Source organism: Vespa velutina, chromosome 22, assembly GCF_912470025.1.
Source record: "Vespa velutina chromosome 22, iVesVel2.1, whole genome shotgun sequence".
In the NCBI taxonomy this organism is placed as follows: Eukaryota; Metazoa; Arthropoda; class Insecta; order Hymenoptera; family Vespidae; genus Vespa; species Vespa velutina.
The window spans coordinates 3,743,192-3,768,136 of NC_062209.1; the positions used below are offsets into that span (position 1 = coordinate 3,743,192).

Consider the following 24,945-nt stretch of genomic DNA (forward strand, 5'->3'; position numbering starts at 1 on the left):
TTTATTTATTTATCTATCTTTCCTCGAAAAATCGTAATCATTAGAAGTACTCATAAAGAATATATCTAATGATTATACAGTTTGTTAAATTTCGAAATACTATAACTCGATGAAATATCGTTGAAAAGGTAGACACTGTAGGTACTCGTTTGATTCGTATTGATGTTATCATATTACCATATTAGGCTTAAAATATCTATTTCCATGTTATTACTTCCGTATCTTGATAACAACGTCCTCTATGATATAGCTGTAATAAAAATTGCTTTGTTCCGGTGTTTTTGGTGAAAAAATTCACTAAATTTCATAATAATCCTGGTGATACACTTTTCGTTGGGACACTGTATGGATATATGTATATATATAAACCTATATGTAGGTATATTATTTTACTTTTATTCTTTCACTTTATCACTCTTCTCATTAGATTTTTTATTCGCTACCGAGTAATAGAATAATAATATATCGGCGGTAAGAGCGTGTCAGAGTGCAGGCATCGTATTCAATTCCTCTCTGTCTCGTCTCTATATTAAACGAGATTAATTTCACCCGCGTGAATTTCACAAGGTAGTCGTATATAGTCGACTTGCGTAATGAGATGAACGGTGAAAGCGCATCTTTGATGCAAAACGGTATGAGGGATATGTCAAATAATGTATATCTATGTGCGTGTGTGTGCGTATGTGTATACATGTATGTATGCATGTATTTATGTATGTATATATGCAGGAGAAAAAGTGTGAGTAATATTAACGAGAAGAAATAATAAGTAAGATAAACAGTAGATAATGATTCGTTTTATTCCCTTTCGTTTCGTTCTTAACAAATAAGAATTTAGGTTATTCAAAGTTCAATTTTTTTTTTTTTTTTTTTTTTTTTAATGTCAACTATATATGTCAGATAAATATTTTATTAGTAAAAAAAAAAGAATGAAAAGAAAATGATATGTTCAAGATTGAAATTGAATATTAACACATCATTCATATTTATTTTTAAAGCTATATTATGTTTTTTTTAATCTATAATAATTTTTCTTTTCGAATGTGAAGTTCAATATAAGAAAATTATAAAAAAAATATAAAAATGTAAAATATTAATATAGAATATGTCGAGTAGCTTTTAAAAAGTATCTTATTATTTGTACTTTTGTCAATCGTTCTTTGAATTCTATTGTAATTACTTTTTTCAGATTTTTGTGCGATTCACGAAGCTATTATTTTACAAATAGGTACACTCAAGAAACGAGCTCTTCAGGTTAAGCAAGGATAAGCCGTTGCACACTGCCATAATCAATAATAACGGGAGGAGAAATTACTAGTAAGAAGGAACTGGCGACTCTTTAATAGGGTGACTGTGATTTGCCGTTTCATTGATCGTACCCGTTAAACGTATTTTTTATTGATTATTTTTCTTCTTTCTTTCTTTTTTTTATTTTCTTTTTATTTTTTTTAACGGCGACAATCTAACGGTTTGAAATTTTACAAAAACTCACGTAAAATGCTATCGTAAGCTGCTTCAATTATATCTTTATACGAAAATGTGACGATGTTTGTTTCTCCTTCGTCTGGTTGGCTTTGAAAGATTTTCTACTTCAATTTCTTTATAAATAAATTGAAAGTACCAATTGGAGATAAAACAGTATGAAACGATTTCTACAATCTTATAAATAATATTAACAAGTCAAGAAACGTAAAAAATAGAATATGTATGCAAAGATTTGTTCGTATCAATTTTTTAAACTTTCGATAAATATCTAAAAGTTACGAATTATTATCATTTAATCCTTTCCACATTAACCTTGCGCATAGTAGTCTAGTAATAAATCTTATTGATTTTTTCTTTATAGGTATATCTATATACATAGAAACCTAATATTAGGCAAAGAATTTTATTAGATAAAAATGCTAAATTGTGTTACATTCAATTCCTCTTTATTCTCACTCAATGCTATTATTATCACCGTCATTATAGTCATCTTCATTTTATATAGATATATAATGATAACTGTTAGTCTTACTAGTATTATAATATTATCGTAATTATATTATTGTTATTGTTATTATTAATATTGTTATTATTTTTATTATTATTATTTTGATATCATAATCATTATTCTCTTTCTAGAATTCCCTTCTTTCAAGTGTTTCTTATTCCCTTTTTTCAAAACATCTTAACAAAAATATTCCAACTAACAAACTAGCATTATAACAAATATAATGAATTATTACAGAAACTATAAAGATTTAATATAATTTAATATAATTTTATAACGATGTAATTTAATTTTATAACAAAATTCAACTAAAAGTCGTCTTTCGATAATCGTCATGTACACATGTGTGAGTGTCTGTAATAGATTAAGTAGATGTGGAATCGCTTTAAAATTGAAGTTAGCGTAAAGTTCAATAAATCTTCTTAATCTTGTTTAATTAAAAATCTATAAAAGTAAACTTGAAACTAGAAAAATAAACTTTCGTATTCTTGCATCGTAAATAATTCATTTCCTTTTAGTTTTATGATGTTCCCATAAGATTTCATTGTACACTTAAATATTACTATCACAAAATTTAAATAAAATTGAATATATCGGAGTACGGTTTTGCCTTGTTGAATGAGAAAGAAAGAAAGAGAGAGAGAGAGAGAGAGAGAGAAAAAATGTGTGTCGACATAGCAGAAAATCAAGCATGCGTTTCCATGAGCGGAAGTAAGAACGGAAGACAAAAAGGATGTAGAAATTATAAAAGAGAAAAAGAAAATGAGAGAGAGAAAAAGATATAAAAGGATAGGTGAAGACAGAGGGTGAGATCGACAGAGAGAGAGAGAGACAGACAGACAGACAGAGCAAAGAGAGAGAGAGAGTCAAATAGGTAAATAGAGAGCCAGACAGACAGACAGAAGCAGAGAAGCATTTCGTGCGCTTCGCACGGATAAATTCCCGCAGCATTGTGCTTCGATCGGGACATTGTGGAGGACAGCAGTATAATGACACGTTCCATGTCACGTGGTTGACGTTCATAGACGCGCGCACATTATAGATACGACATGGAAAATCGTTGTAGAAGAAAATATTAAAATCGAATCGCTTATCTGGAATTGGCTTATCCTGAAACTGAATTAAGCGTTAACAAGAGTGACAAACGAATGCGAAGTAATTTATTTTTAAAAATAATTTTTAAGTTCGTAAGAAAATTTTGAAAATAATTTTTAAATTTGTTTAGACGATGTTATTAGTTTGTAAAAATAAAGAAATTAAAATTGTATTTAATTTTAGTAATTTGATATTTTGGTTATTTGGTGTAATAGAAATGAAAGGATATAATTATAACTAATAAAAACTGAATTTGAACATTTAATATGTTCGAATTATTTTTCTCTTTTTACAGGGACAGATATTTACTGACGAAAAAAAAATATTCAAAATAGAAACGAAGGAAAAAAAGAATCAGTGTCAGCCGTATATCATTTTAACATTACTCTTTAAACTAAAGAGGATTTCTTTCTATCTCTTCGTACGCATTTTCTCGTCAAACGCGTTTAACTTGTAAACAGATAGATATATGATACAAACACGAGTCGAAGTTTCATTGTCCGCTCGGAGAGGCATACTTTTGAAAGAGCCATGTACGCGTTCTAAAAACACAACGTCGCCTCGACCATGGCGATCCTTTTGTGCTTCGAGACGATAGAAACAACTACGCCCACAGATACAATTGTTGATCTCTCTCTCTCTCTCTCTCTCTCTCTCTCTCTCTCTTTCTTTCTTTCTCTCTCTCTCTCTCTCTCTCTCTCTCTCTCTCGTATTAAAAGCGAGCATACGTATCCACAGGAAGGAAGGAATCGCGTCACTCGAACGAGAAATATGGCGACGAGCAGTCGAGAGAAGCAGTCGAGAGAAAAACAGTCGAGAGAGGAAGCCGAGAGAATGTAATATTAAAGACGATGATTTTGAAAAGAGCAAAATATATAGAAAATGATGAACTTGACCAGTCAAATCGATGAATAAAATATCTCGTTAAAAAATTAAAGAGTTTACTAGAAATATTTCTAAATATTTTTTACATTGGTCGATTATATATTATAAGAGTCTCCTTTGTTAGAAGTAAATAATAGAGAAAAAAAATATATGTATATATTAAGAAAAGTTTCGTAATTAAACGTGCAAAATATTTTACAAAATTTTTTGTTTAGTGTAACGAAAGTTTGTTAAATCAGTAAAAATGGATATAAACAAAAGCAGTGAAGGAAAAGTGATATGCAGTGAATTGTCCATATTTGTCTTATTACGATAATAAAAGCATCCCAGTACTGTTTGGGAGATATCATAGTGCGAGAAAGTAAACTGCGTGGGGAGAAGAAGCCATAAAGAAGAGGCATACATGCTACAAAAGCTTTCTGCAGCTTCGCTACTAACCCTTAGATCCATATCTTTTCGATGTAATGAATAATCGATAGTCTTCTATATCTACGCGATAAACTAGTAACTCTTACATAGATACATAGATACATATGTAAATATTCCGCATTTGAATTCGTGATAGGACTCATCGGCAGAACGAGTTGTTTTCATTTAATTAATTTCTTGTTTTAAACCCCAAACCACTAATTGCTACAATAAGATCATTCTTTTTTTGCGATGATCGAAGGATGTCGGTCTTGTTTTATTTTTTATATATTTTTTCTTAATATCGTTATTCTGCATTCTCATTGATCTATTGACATAAAAGAGGAGAGTATACAAATTACGGTACAATGTCGACAACAGGATATAATATATGAAGACAATGTCACATTACATTTTAACTTAAACAAATTTTTGAACAAAAAAGAAACAATAATAATTTATTCACCTCAATAATTCAATCGACATCTTCTAATCATACTTCGTACATTTTGTAACATTGCAAGTATTATTTGATTAAATAGACGTTTATAATTTTCACTTGTAATTTCAGACGTTAATATCTCGTTAATTATTAAATATTGGCCTACATTTGTTTCATAATTTTGTAAAAACTGAAAATGGTTGCGATAGAAACAAATAATTGTTCGAACGAGATTTCGTTTAACCTATAGAAATTTTGTAGTGCCACTCGAGGAGAATAAGAAGAGACGAGAAATCTTTCTCACGATCAGGTCAAAAGCGATTTGAGTAAGAGAAAGGCAGATAAATGGAGAGAGAGAGGGAGAGAGAGAGAGAGAGAGAGAGAGAGAGACAGACGGATGCACCATTCTTTCTCATTGTAAGAGTGGTCTGTACGAGACGAAAGCACTCGAGAGTGCCTGATGCTGATCTGGCAAGTGTCAACGGCAAGGTCTATGCTAGTACTCAATTGAACGATTTTCACTGCTTTGCTTTCCGCTTTTCCATACCAAAAAAAGTTTTCAAGAGACGGAAAGAGAGATATAGAATATAGAAAATGAGACGAATTCCCATGCTAGGCTATAAATTCTCCATCTATTATCTCAATTCTATTTATTCGATAAATATTTTTATTAATTAATGATAAATATTTTGTAAAAAAAATGATCGGTATAAATAATTAAATGTCAAGGTTTATTATTATAAACACTAATCAGTTATTTAAAAAATACTGACAAATTATTATACTTTCCAATATTTCAATCAATATACTGACAGTTCTTGTATCAATCTGATCGCTTATATTACGTACTGATATTTTGTTATAAATACTGATCGTTTATTTAAAATACCGATTAGAAATATTTAAAAATATTGACGCAATAAACAGCAGTCCTTTGAAATCGATCCAGACAATTCTGTTCGGTCTCATTTCCATCTTCGTAATTTATATTAGAGGAGTTGTGTTTGAAAGGATCGGTGACTGAACCGAGACAAGCGAACGTATATCTACATCTAAATTACATACAATAATATTAAAATTACTATGGCCGAACAATCGGAACTGAAGACTGTACTGAAATGTCTGAATCGATCTTTATACGATACTTCGCACACAAAATTTTATTGAATAACATAAAGAATCGCTCATTAAGCGAACGAAATGAGATTTCAAGCAATTCTGAAAATTAATGACGTCCAAATTCGAACGAATTCAAAGTTCGAACAATAGAATTTCAAACTTCGAAACGAAATTTCATTTGATAACTCCGTAATTGTTTGCTATTTTCATCGTACGAAATCGCAATGTATATTATATAAGATATATAATATCGTATATCTTAATTATATAAATAAATAAATAATAAAATTTTGTTAAACGATACACTATCTATATAGATAAAGATAAATTATTCAATTAATTCGATTTTAAAAATTAAATAAACAAAGATGGACTTGGTACGTTCTCCCAATGCGATATGCGGCAGATACACATAGAAGAATTTCTCTTGCTTTAAACGAAAACGTGTTCATTAGAGGTAACAGATAAGCGATTCTTTTTAATTAATCCTCGTTCCGAAGCTACCGGATCGCGAATCAAACGTGTTTCCTCGCATCGCAAAAGTTCCGCTAATTCCTACCTCCATACAGCCGATTGTTCGTTCGTCCAATGAACCGTGTTTTAACGAGCTTTCCGTTCGAGTTGTTCCATTTGAATCGTTGACTTTTTAAACGCAACTCTGCTCGAAAATCGGGTCGCATTAGACGAGACACGTTCGTTGCTTTGAAGCATAAAAATTCCTTCAATTTTGATATATTTCATTGTACTATATATATTCGACGTTACGACATTGATTAGATTAACAAGAAATTTTAGTTTACTCGATCAAAAGGACAGATGTATTTTTTAAAAATTCTTTTCTTTTTACCCAAAGATCACTTTCCAATAAATATAATACATGTATATTTTGATTTGTACATTTTTATATTTTATTACTTCATTATTTTCAGAACAGAATATCTGGAAAAAAATACGAAGATGTAGATGAAAACAAATTTTCTGGAGTGATGCATCTCCTTGATTTATAGTCAAAAAAGGTGACAATCAAAGAAATTGTTATTATAATCCAATATAAGGAACAAACTATCTATATATATATATATATATATATATATATATATATGTGTGTGTGTGTGTGTGTGTGTGTGTGTACATATTCAAAGAGACTTGAGTAAAAGTGAAGATATAAGGAATGCACTATGCCATTTAATTATCTTCGAAAAGACAAGAAACTCGATATAGGAAAGAAAAATTCCTTGACAATCGTTTGACTCTGATAAATAACACATGGCTATAAAGGATGTCCCTGTTGCGTCAGCTTTTCCATGAATCTCTTTTTTCCATAGAAAATATTTCACTCTACCTCATCAACAGAAACGAAGCAATAAACATATGTCATTTTTTTTCTTTCACTCAATTTGGTATTCACAAAAAATTTTTTCTTTTCACTTATTATTTCATGAAGACACATTTCCATAATTAGATAAAAACAAAACATTAAAGAAGAAAAAATCCTACGTTATATTATATATTATGTGAAAAGAGATATTTCTAGACCACGAAATAATTTTCATTTTGATTTAATTAAAAGAAAAAATATATTCCTCGTAATACAAATATTAAGTTTTTAATCGGCTATTCCATTAAGTGGTAACACCACTTTACATAATGTATTATCTACTAATTGTTTTTATAAAGAAAGTAGTTAATGTAATAAATTCCAAAATAAATAATAAATTAAATATAAATTAAGAAAACAATTTTTCTAATAGAACTATCTTTTTAACCATAGATATCTAGAAATCTACGATATCTTTAATATTAATTTTAAAAAATAAATTTGTATTGTTTAAAAAATCCGAGAAATTCGTTCGGTAAATATACTGTTCTTAAATATAACATGAAAAAAATTTTGTATTTGAATATTATACTTAAGACGTATTCATTATCGATAAACTTAACGACTCTCGCTATAATGACGAAAGTAGTCGAAACAAGGAGACATTAATGATCGTAAGACGCAAAGAATTCGATATCTTTCAATGAATCATCGTCAAACTGGTTTCAAAGTCGATGTCGAACAACGAGCAGTTCGCATTTTCATGTTAGCTTTCGTACGCTTTGAAAGTATATCAAGTCAATCAATTTTCCTAATTGGAGAAAAAGTAAACAGTGGAAATCTTTGAAATATTAACACTGATCTCAACGTTTATACTTATAATTAGCGATATCGATACTTTTTCTGCTGCTGAATTTTTGCTACTGATGAAAGAAAAGTCGTAAGGAATGAGCGAAATGAATTTCATATGTTTTAACCTTTCATTACTTTTATAATCTTTTAATGGAAGATTTAATTTTTGTTCGCGTTAAAACAACTCGTTTCACAGTGGCAAATTCTTTCTTTGGAACGCCATTATGTCAAATTTAAAATACGAAAAGAAAAAAAAAGAATTTTGAGAAGTAAAAGAAAAGGAAAAAAAATGAAAAATATTTTTTTTTTTCTTTTTTTTTTTTTTTTTTTTTTTTTTTTAATTTGAAAAAGTGATGTTCTCACACGAAGTGCATTTTTTGGATATAAATTTGCTCATTAGAAATATAATCTCCATAATATCTTTCTACTGATGAGCATTCATACAAATGACGTATAGTTGAGTTGAGACATTGATTAAGGTACAGTGCCAAAAGTGTAGATCATCCAAATTAATTTCATTTCATTGGATAAACATATTTCTCTCAATAAGATTTTTTTCCGATTTATTTAAATCAAATATAAAATAGATTTCAAAAGCATCATTCATCGGGAACCGATGGGATAAATTCCTAAAACGTGATTTTCGAGAAACAAAGATAAATTTCATAGGATTATTATCCATTGTTACTGTTAATATTATTATAGGGTAATATAATTTGGGATAGCATATGGTTCTATATTTATTACTGATTACTTTACAGAAAGCGTATAAATACGAAAATTGAAATTAATTATGCGTGAGAAATCGATGGAAATATATAATATAATAATAAAATTGCTTGAAAAGATTAAAACGATAACAGCCATATGGTTTATCGGCGATAGGATCGATTCGTTTTTTCATAAGATATTTGTTCGACGAAGGAAAAAATAAAACGAAGGAAAAGAAAAAGAAATAGGAAGAAAGAAAAAGGAAAGAACGCAATAAGATACAATATAATTTCGTTCTTTTATAAATGCAAATATGCGAGCACAAATGTAAAACACTTTACGATGCTCGAAAAAAATCCAGTGGCTTCCTTTTTCGCTGACTAAGAGAAACAAAAGGCGGTTAAGAGTCGTTTCATAGGAAAAAGAAAAGGATGAGGAGAAAAAGAAATGGTGGAAAGGAATAAGACTAGTTGACTAACTAGCTCTAACTCTATCTTTCTCTCTCTTTCTCTCCTTCCTCATCACCAGGTGCACGTATCCGTATGCGTGTGCGCGCTGCGTGACGAGGCCTTTCGGCTTTGCCCAGACATGGCTTCCACACCTGTGTCCTCAAGAGACTCGAACGAAGAAAACTCTTCGATTGCTTTCCCTACTGTAGAAAAGTTGCCTCTATGTACTGTTGCCTGTCAACGTCGTGCTCAATTTACAGAAATTCAAAAAGAATTTTTCCCTTTTCGATTTTCTTTTTTTTCTCCCATTTATCACTCCATACCCCATCGATTTTACAAATTCGTTCGTTTATTTTTTTTTCTTTCTTTTTTTCTGTTCTTTTCTTTTACTTTTTTTTTTACAATCTAGATTTTAAATGTTACGTATGTAAATGTATATAAGCAGAATCATTCTAAACTATAATACCTTGCGAATTAACGCACTCGATTATTTAACTCGAGTATTTAACTATTTATTATCATTGCCGATTAATATTTGCCATCATTCATCGTTTGAAATGTTAAGAGTTAATGAAAATAAACTTGTTGAAAAATGGAATGAAAAAGTCTTGTTGCGATTGTTTCAATAGATCTCGGTATATCCGTCTGCATTGTGCAACAATGCTCTGGTATTCGAATGCTTAATATTATGTACATGCATATATATATATATATATATATGTATGTATACACACACCTATTTAGGTACATAAATTTATAAGCTTCTTAATTACTTCCTTAAAGAATCCAGTTATTGTTTTTAGTATTCGAGTTATTCGAAAGAAAAGAAACAAAAGGAAAAGAAAAGGGGAAAAAATAGAAACTTATCTAACAAGTGTACGATAAAATCGATTATTACTGAATATTTCCTGAAAGTCTTAACGTTAATTACGGTCGATAGATATTAGTTCTATTTAATTGAATGGTTTCGCTATCTTTAAATGAATATTTTTAAGCGACATTTTAATATATGTATTTCTACGTTAAAAAATAAGCAAGTAGGTACGCCTCGCTTTCTTCCTCGAAAGAATGACAATAATCCAACAACAGCAATAACAACAACAACAACAACAACTGAAAAGTTTGCATATATAGTACTATTATATAGGAGTTTCGCGAAAGTTTACGGAAACAACTAATTTCAGCACCATATCCTGAAAATTTTATTCGTCTCGGTACATAAATATTTGGTTATTCCATTATAATTTCTGGTATCTATTAATGAAATGAAGAGCGAATTTTAACATATATAAGTAGATTGCTTATAAAAAAGATGGTCTATCCTCAAAGTGAAACGATTCGATTACTGAATGATAATCCGAATTAAAATAATCTTATAAAATTTTGTTTTCATTTAATAAATGTTTAAATACATGTAGTAATCTAAGTAAGTAGTAATCTTTCGATTGCATCAAAGGAATCATGAGTCTGGGACAGGAGAAAGAAAATGGCTGTTAAAAAGGAAAAATTACTTATATATTTCAAATTCCTTTATATATTAATAAATATATATATATATATTTATTAATATATAAAGAGTATTTATATGTATTATTAAATAAAATACCTTTTATCTACATTTCTTAGTTTCCTTAAAAAAGTCTCATCAATATGAAATGGAAAATGGAATTGAAATAAAAGTAATTTAAACAATTAATGATTTCAGATTCTCTCTCTCTCTTCATTTTCTAGTGTGGCTGTGTAAATATATACGTGTATATATATGTATATATATATATATACATATATATATATGTAGACACACATATGTAATATGTGTATATACTCTGTGTATACATAATTTCATGTATATTCATAATGCGTAAAACTATGAAGCATTTCACAAGGTTCATCCGAAGAAAATAAGCTTTTACCGACGAAAACGAAAGACGTTGTTGCAACAACAAGATTTACAGCAATCGATATCTACCGAGTTCGACGGACTGTGAACGCATCCTATCGTATGATCGAAGGAAACTTTCAAGTTTCTTGCCCGTAAATACATATGTTTTACGTATATACATGTAGTATTATATCTATAATATCTAGTATATAATACGTAAAAATATAGGAGCTATGAAAAATAATATCTATATCATCGAATTGTTACTCGATGACGTATAAATAGAAAAGCCCTTAATTATTTCGATTCGCGAGAGTCAACTTTCGAGGTCGTTACACTAATATCTATATCGATCTGTCGTGAGTAATTCAGAGCACGCAATGCACATGATCCATGGAATTTTATCGAACGTTTTCAACAATATTTAATGACAATTAAATATTGTTAATAAGACACCAAAGCAGCCTTCATTTAAGAAATGAAATAATAATGTCCGGTTATATTTCGTATTTCGATGATACATTATTACTACAAGTGACAATACGTATATATATATGCATCACAATATAAAATGATATATGTACGCAAACACAACTGAAATTTGTTAATTAAGCAAACGTAACTACGTATTTACGTATAATGCACGTATAATATTCGGAACTAAGAACAGAATTTGTACGGATGTATTCGCACATTTCAGTAATAACAATTTTTTATATGTTATTTATGAATCGTTAAACGCAATTATAAGTTATAAGCGACAATTATTACATGCTTTAATCGTTGAATTTTCATTTTTTTTTTCGATAATTATATCACATAAAATATTTATCCCATATGTATTATATACCTATTAATATATCTATATACTATATTATATATTTATTATACAGTCATGCATGTAAAAATCGATCGATTCAAATTTCATCGAAATTTTTAATAATATCCATATTTATAATCTTTCGTGCATGACCGATATTTGTTCGAGTGATAATGAAAATGATATATCTCAAAAATACGAAACCTATCACTTGCACTTCGTTTACTACAAATCATCGATTTTATCGTTTAACATAAATTTCAAACGTCATTAAAATGCTATAGCCTATGTATATCGTCATAATGGAAATCACGTCTCGTTCATCAATACATTTTTCTTTTGAAATTCCTGCCATATTGAAACAATTGATAACGCGTTTAGGTAAAAAGAAAAGTCTGCGTAGCTCGGTAGGAGGCATTAAGGTCGTTTAAGAGATTTCAATGGAGAAGCGTTCGAACAATTTCTTTAGTGGCCGAGCCAGTTTTTCTTTTTTTTTCTTTTTGTCTTTTTTTCTTTTTGTCTTTTTTTGTTATTTTCCCTTTTTAGTTAAATGTAAAGATCCCTGGTGCCTTGATTAAAGGAAAAAGTACGTTTCACGGAACTAATCGAGCGTATGAAGGTAAAAACGGTATAAATATGCGTAGTTTTTAGAAAGATCTACCATCCGAGCTCATTAAAGATGAGAATTGGAAGATCGAAGATGAGGAAAGATGGATTATTGGAAAAATTTTATAAATAAATTTTTTCTTTTTCTTTTTCTTTGTAATATTAAAACAAATAATACAAAACGAATAAAATAAAATGAGGGAGAAAATATAAGATTTATTTGTGATTTTTAAATGGATATATTTTAAACGAATAATAATTCATTGGCTTCTTTAACGATTATAGATAATTATCCATTATTATCATTTGTCATTTTGTTTAACTTTATAATATCATGCTGACGTCATCATACCATTTGTACAAATAATTATGAATCTTTTACTTAATAAAATAAGATTGTGGGAAAATAATTGTGAAAATACGGTGAAATGATTCGAAAGAACATGTTAATTCGGTGACGTGTTATCATGATAATTTTGAAATGAAACAGTTTTATTTTTGTATTGAAAACATTAAGATAGTGCGAGACATTTGAGCGTATACGATCATTAGATATATACATAGATTATTTGAGTAATGCATACCACGTAAATGATATTTACTTGGAATATCAACCGAAATAAAATCTTATTAGGAGGATTAGTTCATAGTTGTGTCGAATCATCCGATGCTTTCTAAAAATTGAAAAAAAAGCCATTCTATTCTTGATATAGCGCGATACCATTTATAGTAGAATTTAAAAAAAGGATATCCATTTACCAGAGAGAAGTATTCGTTTTGCCCTTATATAGTAAGAAGCTACGTAGACGTTCTCATTTTAACGTGAGAAAATTCTTCCCACTTGTTTCTTTTGTCGCTTTTATTTCTTTCCCTTTATATATAATCTAAATGTGATCACGTCTCAAGGGCAGAATCTTCTTTCATTGTAGCGATCTTCTGTTTATTATATATAAATGTATTTTCAAAAAACTTCTATTTCAGTATTCTTATTAATTAATAGTATATTATAAAGAAAATGATCAATATATATACATATAAATTTTCGAAATGCCCTTCTTATATTCTTCCAAATCGCATAAAAATTTATGGTCGTTCGTAGAGTCCTTCGATATGATGTTCGCAGTGATATTATAACGAGATTTTGATTAAATAATAAAAAAAAATCATGAAATGTTCTTTCTTTCTTACGATTCAGTCATTGATGAAGCTTTTTTTTCGTCATATCGATGCTCTGTCGACATAAGAGTATATTTATTTATTTATTGCTTAAGAATTTGGAAAATATCGGATTAGGAAATTTGTGAGGAATTGTCATTTGAAAATATCAAATTTTCGATAAATTTTACACGGTATTTTTTTTATACAATTCGCAGTTGAACGATTTTAACACGTTTCATTTTACATGTTTGCAAAAATGCACATTAATTAATTCACAGATAACGTCACGAAGATCGCGTATTAATTTAAAAAAAGAAAATACTTTTCATTCGTTTTACTCGACGCATTAATTTTGTTATTCGTGAGTTTATTAAATAAAATATTTTTACTATACGCTATTTCTATGTTTCAAGTAGCTTTTTGTATAGTTTACTTTAACATAATACAAGTTTTATATTTTTTCGTAAATCAATTTTTACACGACCTTATTTACACAATGTTTTTTGTTTTCTATACCGAACGCAAACATCGCGAAAAAAAAAAAAGAGAAAAAATAACCAAAGTACTAACGAGAGTTACGTATGTAATTATTGTTAAATGTTAAAAAGAAAAAAAAGGAAAAAAGAAATATTGATAGATACGTCGTTGATTTTACAACGAACGGAATCGCTACTCTTCGGGCGTGTGTTCGATGGGAACTCGCGCGAATCGAAGATCAGCAGTTGCGGTAAAAGGCAAGACATGCCGTAGGTAGAGTCAAAACCGCGAGAGAGTTGCTACCCGTTTCTACTCGATTCTACTCCGTGCTGGGAACGAGATTTACGACAAAATTTCTAACGACGATAATTTTGCGAAAGATTTCTCGTAAAATTATAAATTATAAATTAGATCTCTCTCTCTCTTTCTCTCTCTCTCTCTCTCTCTCTCTCTCTCACGCACACGCACACACTTATGTATATCAAAACAATCGCCTCGTGATCGATTATTTCGAATTAGTCGATTCGATAAATGCCAATTACGAACTTAGATATACGAGATTTATTACGTGAATAAAAAAAAAAAAAGATCGTTTTCGGTTTCGACTTGTTATAATGAGAACGTTCAACGATCCTACGTAGAAATTCCTTTAAACTTTCTTAACTTTTAATAATCATAATCACTATGATTTCGCTAATGATTAATTAGATATCCAATCATATATTCGTACTCGTTTAATTTGATTCTATTACTATTATGTCTATATTGCGTTATTAATAAAACTAATTTAAGTTAGAAAGATCTAGATTTTTGAGCAACGAATTTTCAAGTTAAAACGAGTTAAAACGAGAAGCAAGTTATGCCTCTAAATAAATAACTACAAGGTTACAATAAAAAATGTATACATAGGATATAAATATCGTATGCATATAAGTATTGTAGAAAAAAAAAAAAATAGAAAGAAATATGACGAGCGCCACCTGTGGCTCCGAAAAAAACCAGGTGTGATCTACATAGCCTTTTGAACTGCATTGCTACAAAAAAGTTTTACGCGGAGGACCGTTCATTTTTTACATTACGTACATACATACATACATACATACATACGAAAATGATCGAACGCGATGGATCGTTTAGAAACATGGATCGAGTTCGTTGACCTCGATCGGCTCGAAACGAAACGCGTTACGTGAATCGTGTTCAAATCAATGGGGTGGGGCGGCGGGAGGAGGGGGATGGTTGAAAAAAAAGGATCGCTCGCATGTATAGAATGCGTCAAAAAATTTACGCGCTTCGTATTCGAGCGCAAGAAAAGGAAGGCTCAACAAAATGGTGAGAGTGAAGTGGAAGAGAGAGAGAGAGAGAGAGAGAGAGTGCACGCGGCGGGGGAGGAAGAGAGAAAGGGAAGGGGGAAAGAGGGAGAAGGGTGCACGCTACGGTGCGTATCTACCTGCACGAAAGCATGCAGAAGTAAGACCCTCATATTGTAAGGTGGAAAAGGAATAGGATAGAATTGAAATGGCGATTAGTACGGTAGGTAAGAAAGATCTGACAGTTGATGTGGTATGCCAGTTACTATTCGACGTCGTTTTCAACGTTATTTCTACTCTTACCTGCGACGACGTATCGTGCCTGCATTTTCTTCTACCGCCACCGCCGACGCCGCCACCTTTCGTCCCTGTCGTCGTCGTCGTCGTCGTCGTCGTCGTCGTCGTCGTCGTCGTCGCCGCCGTCGCCGTCGCCGTCGTCCTCTTCGTTTTCGTCTTCCTCGTTGTTGTCGTCGTCGCCGTTGTAGATCACACGCAAATGTAGCACACGACGAAAGGATTTTTCGTTTTTCAATAACGTAACATACCGTTTTTCTATTATAACACTCACACTCAGCGTCTCCGATAAAAAAAAAAGGAAATTAATCCGATATAACGTTATGTTTTAAGTATATGCGCTCTTTTTCCGAAAGAGACCACATACACCGATCAACACATAGATAGACCGATCTCCCGTCGCGTTCTCGTCATAGGTATATACTCGTCACAGCTGCTTTCCTCCTCCTCTTCTTCCTCTTTCTTTGCCTTACCTTCACTCCAAGAGTACGGCTAAGCGCCGTAACAGACAGTCACGTTGTAATATCGCACTACCGCAAAGATACACGCGTCGAACGAGACTGCGGCACTCTTCCGGAGAACGCCGCCAGTTTACCTTCCCGCGACACGATCCATTCCCCTCTCACTCCTCCCCACTCTTCAGGCACCAATCCCCACTAGCTAACCAACTTACGGCCCCGCTACGATTCTCCCACCAATCGTCTCTGTAACTGACTTACGTACCTGCCCGAACGCAGCCGAACCGAGTGCGTCGGGTTTTCGCGATGCGTCGGAAAAAGAATTCTGGCGCGAAAACGTGAGAACTCGTAAGCAGATATTTCATGTATTTTATTGTAATATAGAAATATTCGAATTCGTGTATTATATTATTTATAAATAAGTATCGCATGTCGTTACTGTTATTTCGATATTAATTGATCGACCGTTTCTATGTGTCTTTAGCGAATCACGAATATGAACTTTCCTGAATACGGTACAATACAGTGGTTCTCAAATGGCTTTCAAAGCCTCTCTCTCTCTCTCTCTCTCTCTCTCTGAATAAGAATTTTTCAATTATGAAAGCGTAATCCGATATCATCGATCGATCTTATATTTGTGTTTCAAAAAGCACGATTTATCGCTAATTCATACATTCTTCTCTTTTTTCATTGATCTTCGACGCTTTTGACGTTACATCGACATCACGTATATTATGTCTCTTCGCATCGAAAGTATTGTCTCTACCATCACTCCCCTGGATGAATGCTAATGTCAATTTCGAAGCTTTATTACGAAGAGAAGAAAAAAAAGAATTTAAAAAGCGAGAAAGGATATTGTAAGAGCGTAAGAGACACATCATTATTCAGCAGTGATGTCACATGCATGATGTGCGATCCTCTCGACGGATCTGAACGTATGCATGTGTGTATATATAGTTCGACGTCATGTTGAATATAATACACATTGATATTTACGGTATTAATAAAACCTAAAAGATTTCTTTTAAAAAATTACCTTTATCCTGATCCTAATTCTAAAAATATACGCTTCAATTGTACACACATTTTTTATTTTTTAAGAATAATAATTAAATAATTTAAGGGAATATACATATATATATATATGTATATTCGTTGTACGTACGTAGTGGTTAAAATAATCACTTGTCGAAAATAAAATCATACAAAAAAAAAACCTCTGCCGTGACAATGCCTTTTTATTGTCGAGGCATTGCCGTGACCAGGATTCGAACCTGGGTTACTACGGCCACAACGTAGGGTCCTAACCACTAGACGATCACGGCTATCAGAGGACTTGTTAGATCTATACATATTACATATGTTATGCTAAAAGTAAAAATAAAATTTATATAAATTATAGAAAATTGATACAATTATGAAATCGATCTATCCTTTTTTGTATAAATTATATCGAAAATATAGTTTTAAGGACCAATCAATAAATACGTAACATCGGTAATTTTAATATAGATACGTGGCGTACTAGCGATATGAACCTGTAATGCCACCTGGCGGACGAATAAATACTTACTCGTCTCTTATTCCTCTCTTATGATAATGTGTGTGTGTGATATATATATATATATATATATATATATATAATATAATTGCAAAAAAAGAATTTAATGAAAGCAATTGATATATATTGATAATATTTAATATCGTGATGGTATTTGGGAAAATATATAATGTACATAATTCGATACAAAAAATAAGTAATGTTTGGTCTCGTGGATTTATATATAAAAAAAAAAAAACGCTTTCTCGTTCTTCGTGATGACGATCGAAAACGAGACGAACATCGTAATTGGAAATCGAGTTACTTTCGACTCAGAAATAAAAAGAGGTTAAGGTGCGATAAAACGCATATTGTTCGATCCATCGGATTTTAAGAGAGTGTTTGCACTCAGTACAATTTATCTCGCATTTCCGTTTCCTCCCCTCTCCCTGATTCCTCCCTCCCGTTTAAATCCCACTACCAATCGTCTCGCAAACCCTCCCTCGTGCCTGTCATTGTTTCTTTCTCACTCGAACACACTTTCCCTCTCTCTCTCTCTTATCCTCCCGTACTCGCCCTTTTCCTTCCTCTTTAACAAAAGCCTTTATTTATAGACTTTGGCAAGTTTATCTTCCTATGTACTCTATACGGTCTGGATAAAAAAATCGGAGTATCACTTGTGTAGGAAGTGCACAAATATCGAAAGCGAAGGAGGGAGAGACAACGAGTGGCGCGGAAAAAAGAGGAGGAGTTTCGTCCTGGGAACGCTTTGAAAGAAATTCTCTTGCGTTTTTGTCTGCCATTCGCGTCACGGTTACCATGAAAATGTCAGACCACTGGTGATTCATTCGCTCATTAACTCGTCTTTCATTCGTTTCTTTCGAAGAGACGTTCTGTTTGACGAGTAGGTGAGTGTTTCGCGCTTTTTTTTCCCTCCCAAGATTTTCGTGCGAGCTTCGTAATAGCTACATATGTGAATATGTCGGCACATTAATATTTACACTTGATAGAAATTCGTTGTGTATATATTTAAGATCAATCGTGTTGTGTAGGTTAAGTAACGTTCGAAATTTTACGTATCGGTTCGTCACCGGTGTGGTGTCTTTAAAAGTCATTAATAAATCTTTATCGTATCGCCATTCGCGTACAAATAATGTAGTATCGTTGAATATATGATATTTGTGATATTTCTCAAATTATGAAAATGCCTTTGTTTATAACGTATGTCCAATATGTATGTTGTTTTTTGAAAAATCGTAAGAGATATTTGGAAAGTGAGATGTAAAAAAATTTATTTCATTAGCGTTTTATATAATTTTTTATATGGCACGGACATAAAGTTAGTGAACAACTTTCTCTTGTGTCAAATCAATTGAATTGTGAATCTTTTTGCGTGATAACTGTGAAATATGCTTAGTAATTTACTTAGCTTAATGTACATTAAGTAACCTATAAAAGTCATTATTTTGAGTTTGCTGATCGACTAATAACTTAACCCAGTTACATTGGATAAAATTTATTTTCTTTCGAGTAAGAATATGCAACTTAAAGTAATTAAAATTTGAAAAATATTTCAAGAGTTCATACCTATCATTTATTTATTTTTTTTCCTTGTTCTTATTTATTTAATATTTTCTCTCTTTCTTATTTTCTTTCTATTTCTCTTTTCTTTTTTTTTCTTTTTTTTTTTTTTTTTTTTTTTTTTTTTTTTTTTTTTTTTTTTTTTTTTCTTTTCTTAATTCAGGATGATGGAGGAACTATTGAATTGTGGCAGCACGCCGTCCAAGGAAAGTAGTTTTCCAGACAGTAATGATTTAAATTCTACACCTATATCTAATTTAGATGAAAGGATATTGGATGTTAACGCACGGCAGTCTTCAAATGCCAGAACTTCATCTACGAAAAAGGCTAAAAGAGTTCGATTTTTTCGAAATGGTGACAAATTTTATACTGGTGTCGTTATGGCGGTAACACATGAAAGATACCGCAGTTTTGATAGCTTAGCTTCTGATTTAACAAGAGCTTTAGTATCAAGTGTAACATTACCTAATGGAGTTAGAGCAATTTATACCATGGATGGAAGAAAAATACAAAATATTTCAGAATTAGAAGATGGTAAATGCTATGTAGTTTCTGGACAAGGAGAAATTTTTAAAAAGGTAGAATATTCATCCTCAAAAGTGAAAAGAGGAAGTTCGCTTTCCGGTTTACCTCAGTCTGCAACTAGTACTGGCAGACAAATAAGCGCTATCCCTTTGTGCGTGAAAGCTAGAATAGTAACATTGATACGACACGGTACCAAACCAAGAAAGGTAGTACGTCTGTTATTGAACAAGAGAAATGCACCAAGCTTGGAACACGTAATGGAGGCTATTACAGAGGTAGTAAAGCTTGATTCTGGAGCTGTGAGAAAAGTATATACTTTGTCAGGCCAGCAAGTTACCTCTTTGGAACAATTCTTTGAAAATGATGATATCTTTTTGGCATATGGAACAGAAAAGTCGAATCAGGAGGATTTTGAATTAGATTTCGAAGAATCCAAATGTGTTCAAAGTTTCCGTAGATGTCCATGGATTTCGAATAGACAGAATGGTCCAATGCCAAGGATGCCACGAAAATCTGGCAAAAAGGTCCTTACTACACCTCAAGTTAGAACCCCAAGTCCATCTTCTTTAATTTTACCTCAACCGCTACGTTTACATTATGCTGTGGGCCACGTAATCGGAGATGGAAATTTTGCTGTAGTGAGACACTGTATTCACAAGTAAATAGTATTCCATAAAAATAATTTATTTATTTACACTGTTTTTTTTTCCATTAACAATTGTTTTGATCTTAGAGCTACAGGCGCAGAATATGCTATGAAAATTGTGGATAAGTATAAATGCCAAGGAAAGGAAACGATGTTGGCGAGTGAAGTTGCAATTCTGCGTCAGGTATGTCATCCAAACATAATTAGCTTGATCGCGGAACAGGAAACAATGGATCAATTGTTTTTGGTCATGGAACTCGTGAAGGTATGATCTTGGATGATCTGATAATCCACAGATTTAATTATATTGCCAATATGTCTCGAGTAATTTGAAGTTTTTATATTGAAACGAATTATATTTATAGGGTGGTGATTTATTTGATGCAATAGCTGCTGCTACAAAATTTTCAGAAGCTGAAGCTAGTGTGATGATAGGACATTTAACATCCGCTTTAGCATATCTACACTCTCATCATATTGTACATCGTGATGTTAAACCAGAAAATCTTTTAGTTGAAATGGAGGGTAGTCATGTTCGGTGTTTGAAATTAGGAGATTTTGGGCTTGCACAAATAGTGAGAGAAAATCTTTATACCGTGTGCGGAACACCGACATATGTAGCACCCGAGATACTTGCAGAAACTGGATACGGTTTAAAAGTACATACAAAATTGATGTTAATAAGTGCCGTTTAAGAATTTAAATAATATCGTTCATTTATTTCAGATCGACGTCTGGGCAGCCGGAGTGATATTATACATATTATTATGTGGTTTTCCACCATTTGTTTCACCAGAAAATGAACAAGAAGAATTATTTGAACGTATTTTAAGTGGGCAATACGAGTTCACTTCACCTTACTGGGACACAATTTCCGATTCTGCTAAACAATTAATCACAAATATGCTACAGGCACAACCAGAACTTAGGTTCAGTGCGGAAGATGTACTTGATCATCCGTGGCTAGCGGTAACTGTCCTTTCTTATAATATCGTAGTAGAAGACCTTTAAATATACACCCGCATGGCTCATGGCTTTCTCCATATGATAATATAATTTTAATCATAATAGCATCCTTTGTTAACAAAGTATTATTTTTCATTTTGCATTTATTTGTTTTTTTTCTTTTCTTTTGTTTCGTTTTTTTTTTTTTTTTTTTTTTTTTTTTTCTTTTTCTTTTTTCTTTTCTTTTTTTTCTTTTTTTGTTTAAATCGTCCAAATCGCGCCACTGTAAAATACTGTATTGTACTATACTGTAAAAAATATTGTTAAAATTAGATTGCTTTGAGTATTAAATATAATTGGCATACCATGCATAGCTATATTGAATTATAATATGGTATTAGAAATGCTTCCGTAGTAGTTTGCTGTATCTGTAGCAGTGCTTTTTTTTTTCTCTTTTGTCCTGCCTCTGTATATCAGCAGAGCTTTCTAGGAGGCAAGCAGACCTCAACAACATCTACCGACTCGACGGAGCAATACGGGGATCAGCAGTGTAAGCCGATAAGACTGGCCACATTTGAGTTTGACTATAAGAAGCAAAGAAAAAATGATGGCTCTCAAGAAAATGTGCGGATGAATGATATATGCGGTAATAGCAAAAGGCCTAATCAGAATAACGTCGTACTATCATCTTTCGATGATAATTTGATATTTGATATGAATCGTTATCAATCGAGAGCTACTACAGATAGTAGAGATGAAATCTATTTGGCCAGTGATATCAACTGTGAGGACGGACCTATGTCTCTAAGTGCTGATTGCTTGCAAGATATTCATGCTCTTGGCCAGTCTGTACACAATCTTATAAACACTCTTAATAAAAATGAAGATCTTGAAGATTCATCAAGATTATCACACAGTACAACTTCTTCAATGAGCAGTATTCCTAAAAATATAAATTTATCTTTACGTAAAGATAATTCCACGTCATTAATATGCGATTATAATAATAGCTCCTCCTTTCACATTGATACACCTCCTAATAAAAGTGTTCACTTATCGAGAATAACTACGTTAAATAAAAGAAATGGAAATTCATTGAGTGATATCAATTTCAAAGAAGATACGCCAGGCATTAAGATTTTTCAGTTAAGTAAAAAAATAGAGAGCAAACGGCAAAATAAAAGAAGTGCAAGAAGTTATGAAAACTCGAATCTATCATCTAATACGAAGTCTATCTATAAAAGTGACGATCTCAAGAATTGCAATGCAGTATCGTCTTCGAGCGATAGTTTTACTGGTAGTTCCAGTAATGATATAGAAACATCTGACAGTTTTGTAAACATTCAGTTTGCACAATCAGCATATAGCCGAAAATCAAGTTCAATTCAAAGTATGGAATCTACCGATAGCTTCGAGAATATAAGCATGTCCCCTAATCAAGATATTAAATGCAATAATGCGAACGATCCAAATCAAAATAGTTGCAAAGAAGTTGAAGTCGCAAATGATGAGGTATTGAAGAAGAAGATTAATTTTAAAAACGATACATCAAAAATACCCAAGGTGCGAAATCTTCATACAGATGATAAGACAAATTCTGTCAATAACGTGACAAAAGGGCAAGATTTATTAAGACATTCAAAGAATGGCGTGTCATCTTTCGGGGAGGATAATCCGTCGAGGATAAAAACAAGTATAAAAAATTCGGTGAAAGTTAAAAGATTTAGCTATATTCCTCAATACTCGACAAAGAAATCCATTGAGAGTAGTGTCGATATTAGTAATTCATCCAGTTATACGGATAGAAAAGATGGACGAAAATTTCGTTCTACCGATGAATTACGAAATGAGAAACAGAAACAAGTTAAACCAAAACGATTTAGTCTTTATTATACGCCCCAACCGTCACGGAAAACGTACGAGACAGAGTTGAAAGACGTTAAAAATACGTGTAAGAATATCGATAGTAATAATGAACGGCACAATAATGCTAAATTGGCCGACATTGGTAACAAAAGAAAAGATGATATATCCAAATACGACGAGCACAAAAATTTTAGAAATCGAAGATCTGTTATAGATGCATCGACAGTTGCTAGCAGAAGTAAAACAAATAAATAAGACATTAGACGTATGATATTTTAAACGTTACGCAATATCAAGCTGAAAAAATATGGAAATGTATAGATCGCAAATGTATTATTAAGAAGATGGGCTTAATGCCCAAAAATGTCCAAAGGTGTAATAATGATTAAGTTAACATAGTTCTAATAATGGTGTAATGGTATTAGAGAGAGAGAGAGAGAGAGAGAGAGAGAGAGAGAGAGAGAAAGAAAAAAGAAAAAGAAAAAAGAAAAAAAAAGAAAGTGACATCGTTTGTTCTCGGGTTTGAAATAAGTAACTGTGATTAGAACAGATGGGACACAAATACAAACGAGACATGCCAAATGCATTTAAATAGAGTATTTTCTATTTGATAAGTGTACGTAGTTTGAATAATATATATAAGCGACATGGTAGAGGATTAAGCTTTCCAAGAAAATGTAAGTGCATACGTAATTAAAGTTATAGTGCATAATTAGACAATGTACTTTTGACTGAGATCAGCCATTTTTATCTGATTAATAGAAAACAAAAAAGTCAGAAAATCATAACGCATGTTTCCCTTTTAGGATATGTTCATATAAACGATTATTAGTGACAAAATTTGTGCTATATGGAAATAGAAACTTAAATGAGATTCGCCAACCAATATAATGTGTACTACGTTCACTTGTAAAGCCAAAATAGAAAATGTATTATGTATTGAGATACAAAATAGCCAACATCTATATACATGAATGTACATTAATAAGCTGTCTGTTTCCAATTAATAATATATTCACAGTTCTTAAAGACAAAAAGTCCCTTTTTGTTTAATAGGCTGTTATGTTCCTGCGATTCGACGCTAGAACGAGCTTGACAATCGAAATTACAGGCTAGAAAAACGTAACATGCAATAAATTCTGAAGAAATATTCTTATATTTCTTTGTCTAGCCATTCTTTTATTATTTCTTTTATTGATATAAAATTGCTTATCGGTTAATTTATTAAAAGCTAACCAATAGAAACGGTGCTTGAATCAAGGCGAATTATAATCGTGAAGATATAATTGCATAAAAAAAATAATTAATATCTATTGAAACTCTTTTTTTTAATTTAGTTTAGTAAATCCTCGGTGAGGTTAGTAAAGGCACTTAATATATTTTTTTCTTTTGATGGCATACAATTCATGTTATTCGATGTTCTTCAAAAGTAGATTTATGTGATAAAATTAATATTTTTATAAAGTATTATGGTAATATACCAAGCAATTGTGTGAGCATTGAGGAAGAACTATGTATAAAATTAAAACCCTTGCGATATATGTGTGACAGTAGATATTTATGCA

The 24,945-nt window shown here is 31.5% G+C and overlaps 2 protein-coding genes and 1 non-coding gene across 10 annotated transcripts in view; 1 reads left to right on the forward strand and 2 right to left on the reverse strand.

Moving 5' to 3' along the window:
• LOC124956592 (protein crumbs) overlaps positions 1-16,399 on the reverse strand; it is a 35,416-nt gene extending 19,017 nt beyond the window's left edge. For 3 of the 5 annotated variants that reach the window (XM_047512592.1, XM_047512593.1, XM_047512591.1), the window contains exon 1: positions 15,829-16,397. In XM_047512592.1, the coding sequence (XP_047368548.1) occupies positions 15,829-15,853 (25 nt within the window). In that variant the 5' untranslated portion in view covers positions 15,854-16,397. Of the gene's footprint in view, positions 1-15,828 lie in introns of all 5 variants that reach the window. The other 2 variants (XR_007103304.1, XM_047512594.1) reach the window with 1 other exon arrangement.
• A 1,131-nt stretch (positions 16,400-17,530) lies between these two features.
• Trnah-gug lies at positions 17,531-17,602 on the reverse strand. Its single transcript has one exon. It is a non-coding gene; the product is annotated as a tRNA-His (tRNA).
• Positions 17,603-18,019: 417 nt separating this feature from the next.
• LOC124956454 (probable serine/threonine-protein kinase MARK-B) lies at positions 18,020-23,828 on the forward strand. Of its 4 annotated transcripts, none has more exons than XM_047512276.1 (6): positions 18,020-19,038; positions 19,562-20,581; positions 20,657-20,834; positions 20,935-21,228; positions 21,296-21,538; positions 21,992-23,828. In XM_047512276.1, exons 1-6 carry the CDS (start codon positions 19,016-19,018, stop codon positions 23,633-23,635), a joined length of 3,402 nt encoding a protein of 1,133 aa, XP_047368232.1. In that variant the 5' UTR covers positions 18,020-19,015; the 3' UTR covers positions 23,636-23,828. The 4 variants fall into 4 exon arrangements, with proteins under 4 accessions (XP_047368232.1, XP_047368235.1, XP_047368234.1 ...); XM_047512279.1 differs by having other exon boundaries at positions 18,021-19,347; XM_047512278.1 differs by having other exon boundaries at positions 18,022-18,725.
• Positions 23,829-24,945: the final 1,117 nt, after the last annotated feature.

Coding starts and splice junctions, on each gene's coding strand:
- LOC124956454 (XM_047512276.1), top strand. CDS start 19,016: ATGAAAATGCCTTTGTTTATAAC. Junction 20,835..20,934: donor TGGTCATGGAACTCGTGAAG/GTATGATCTTGG, acceptor TTATATTTATAG/GGTGGTGATTTATTTGATGC. Junction 21,539..21,991: donor TTGATCATCCGTGGCTAGCG/GTAACTGTCCTT, acceptor TCTGTATATCAG/CAGAGCTTTCTAGGAGGCAA.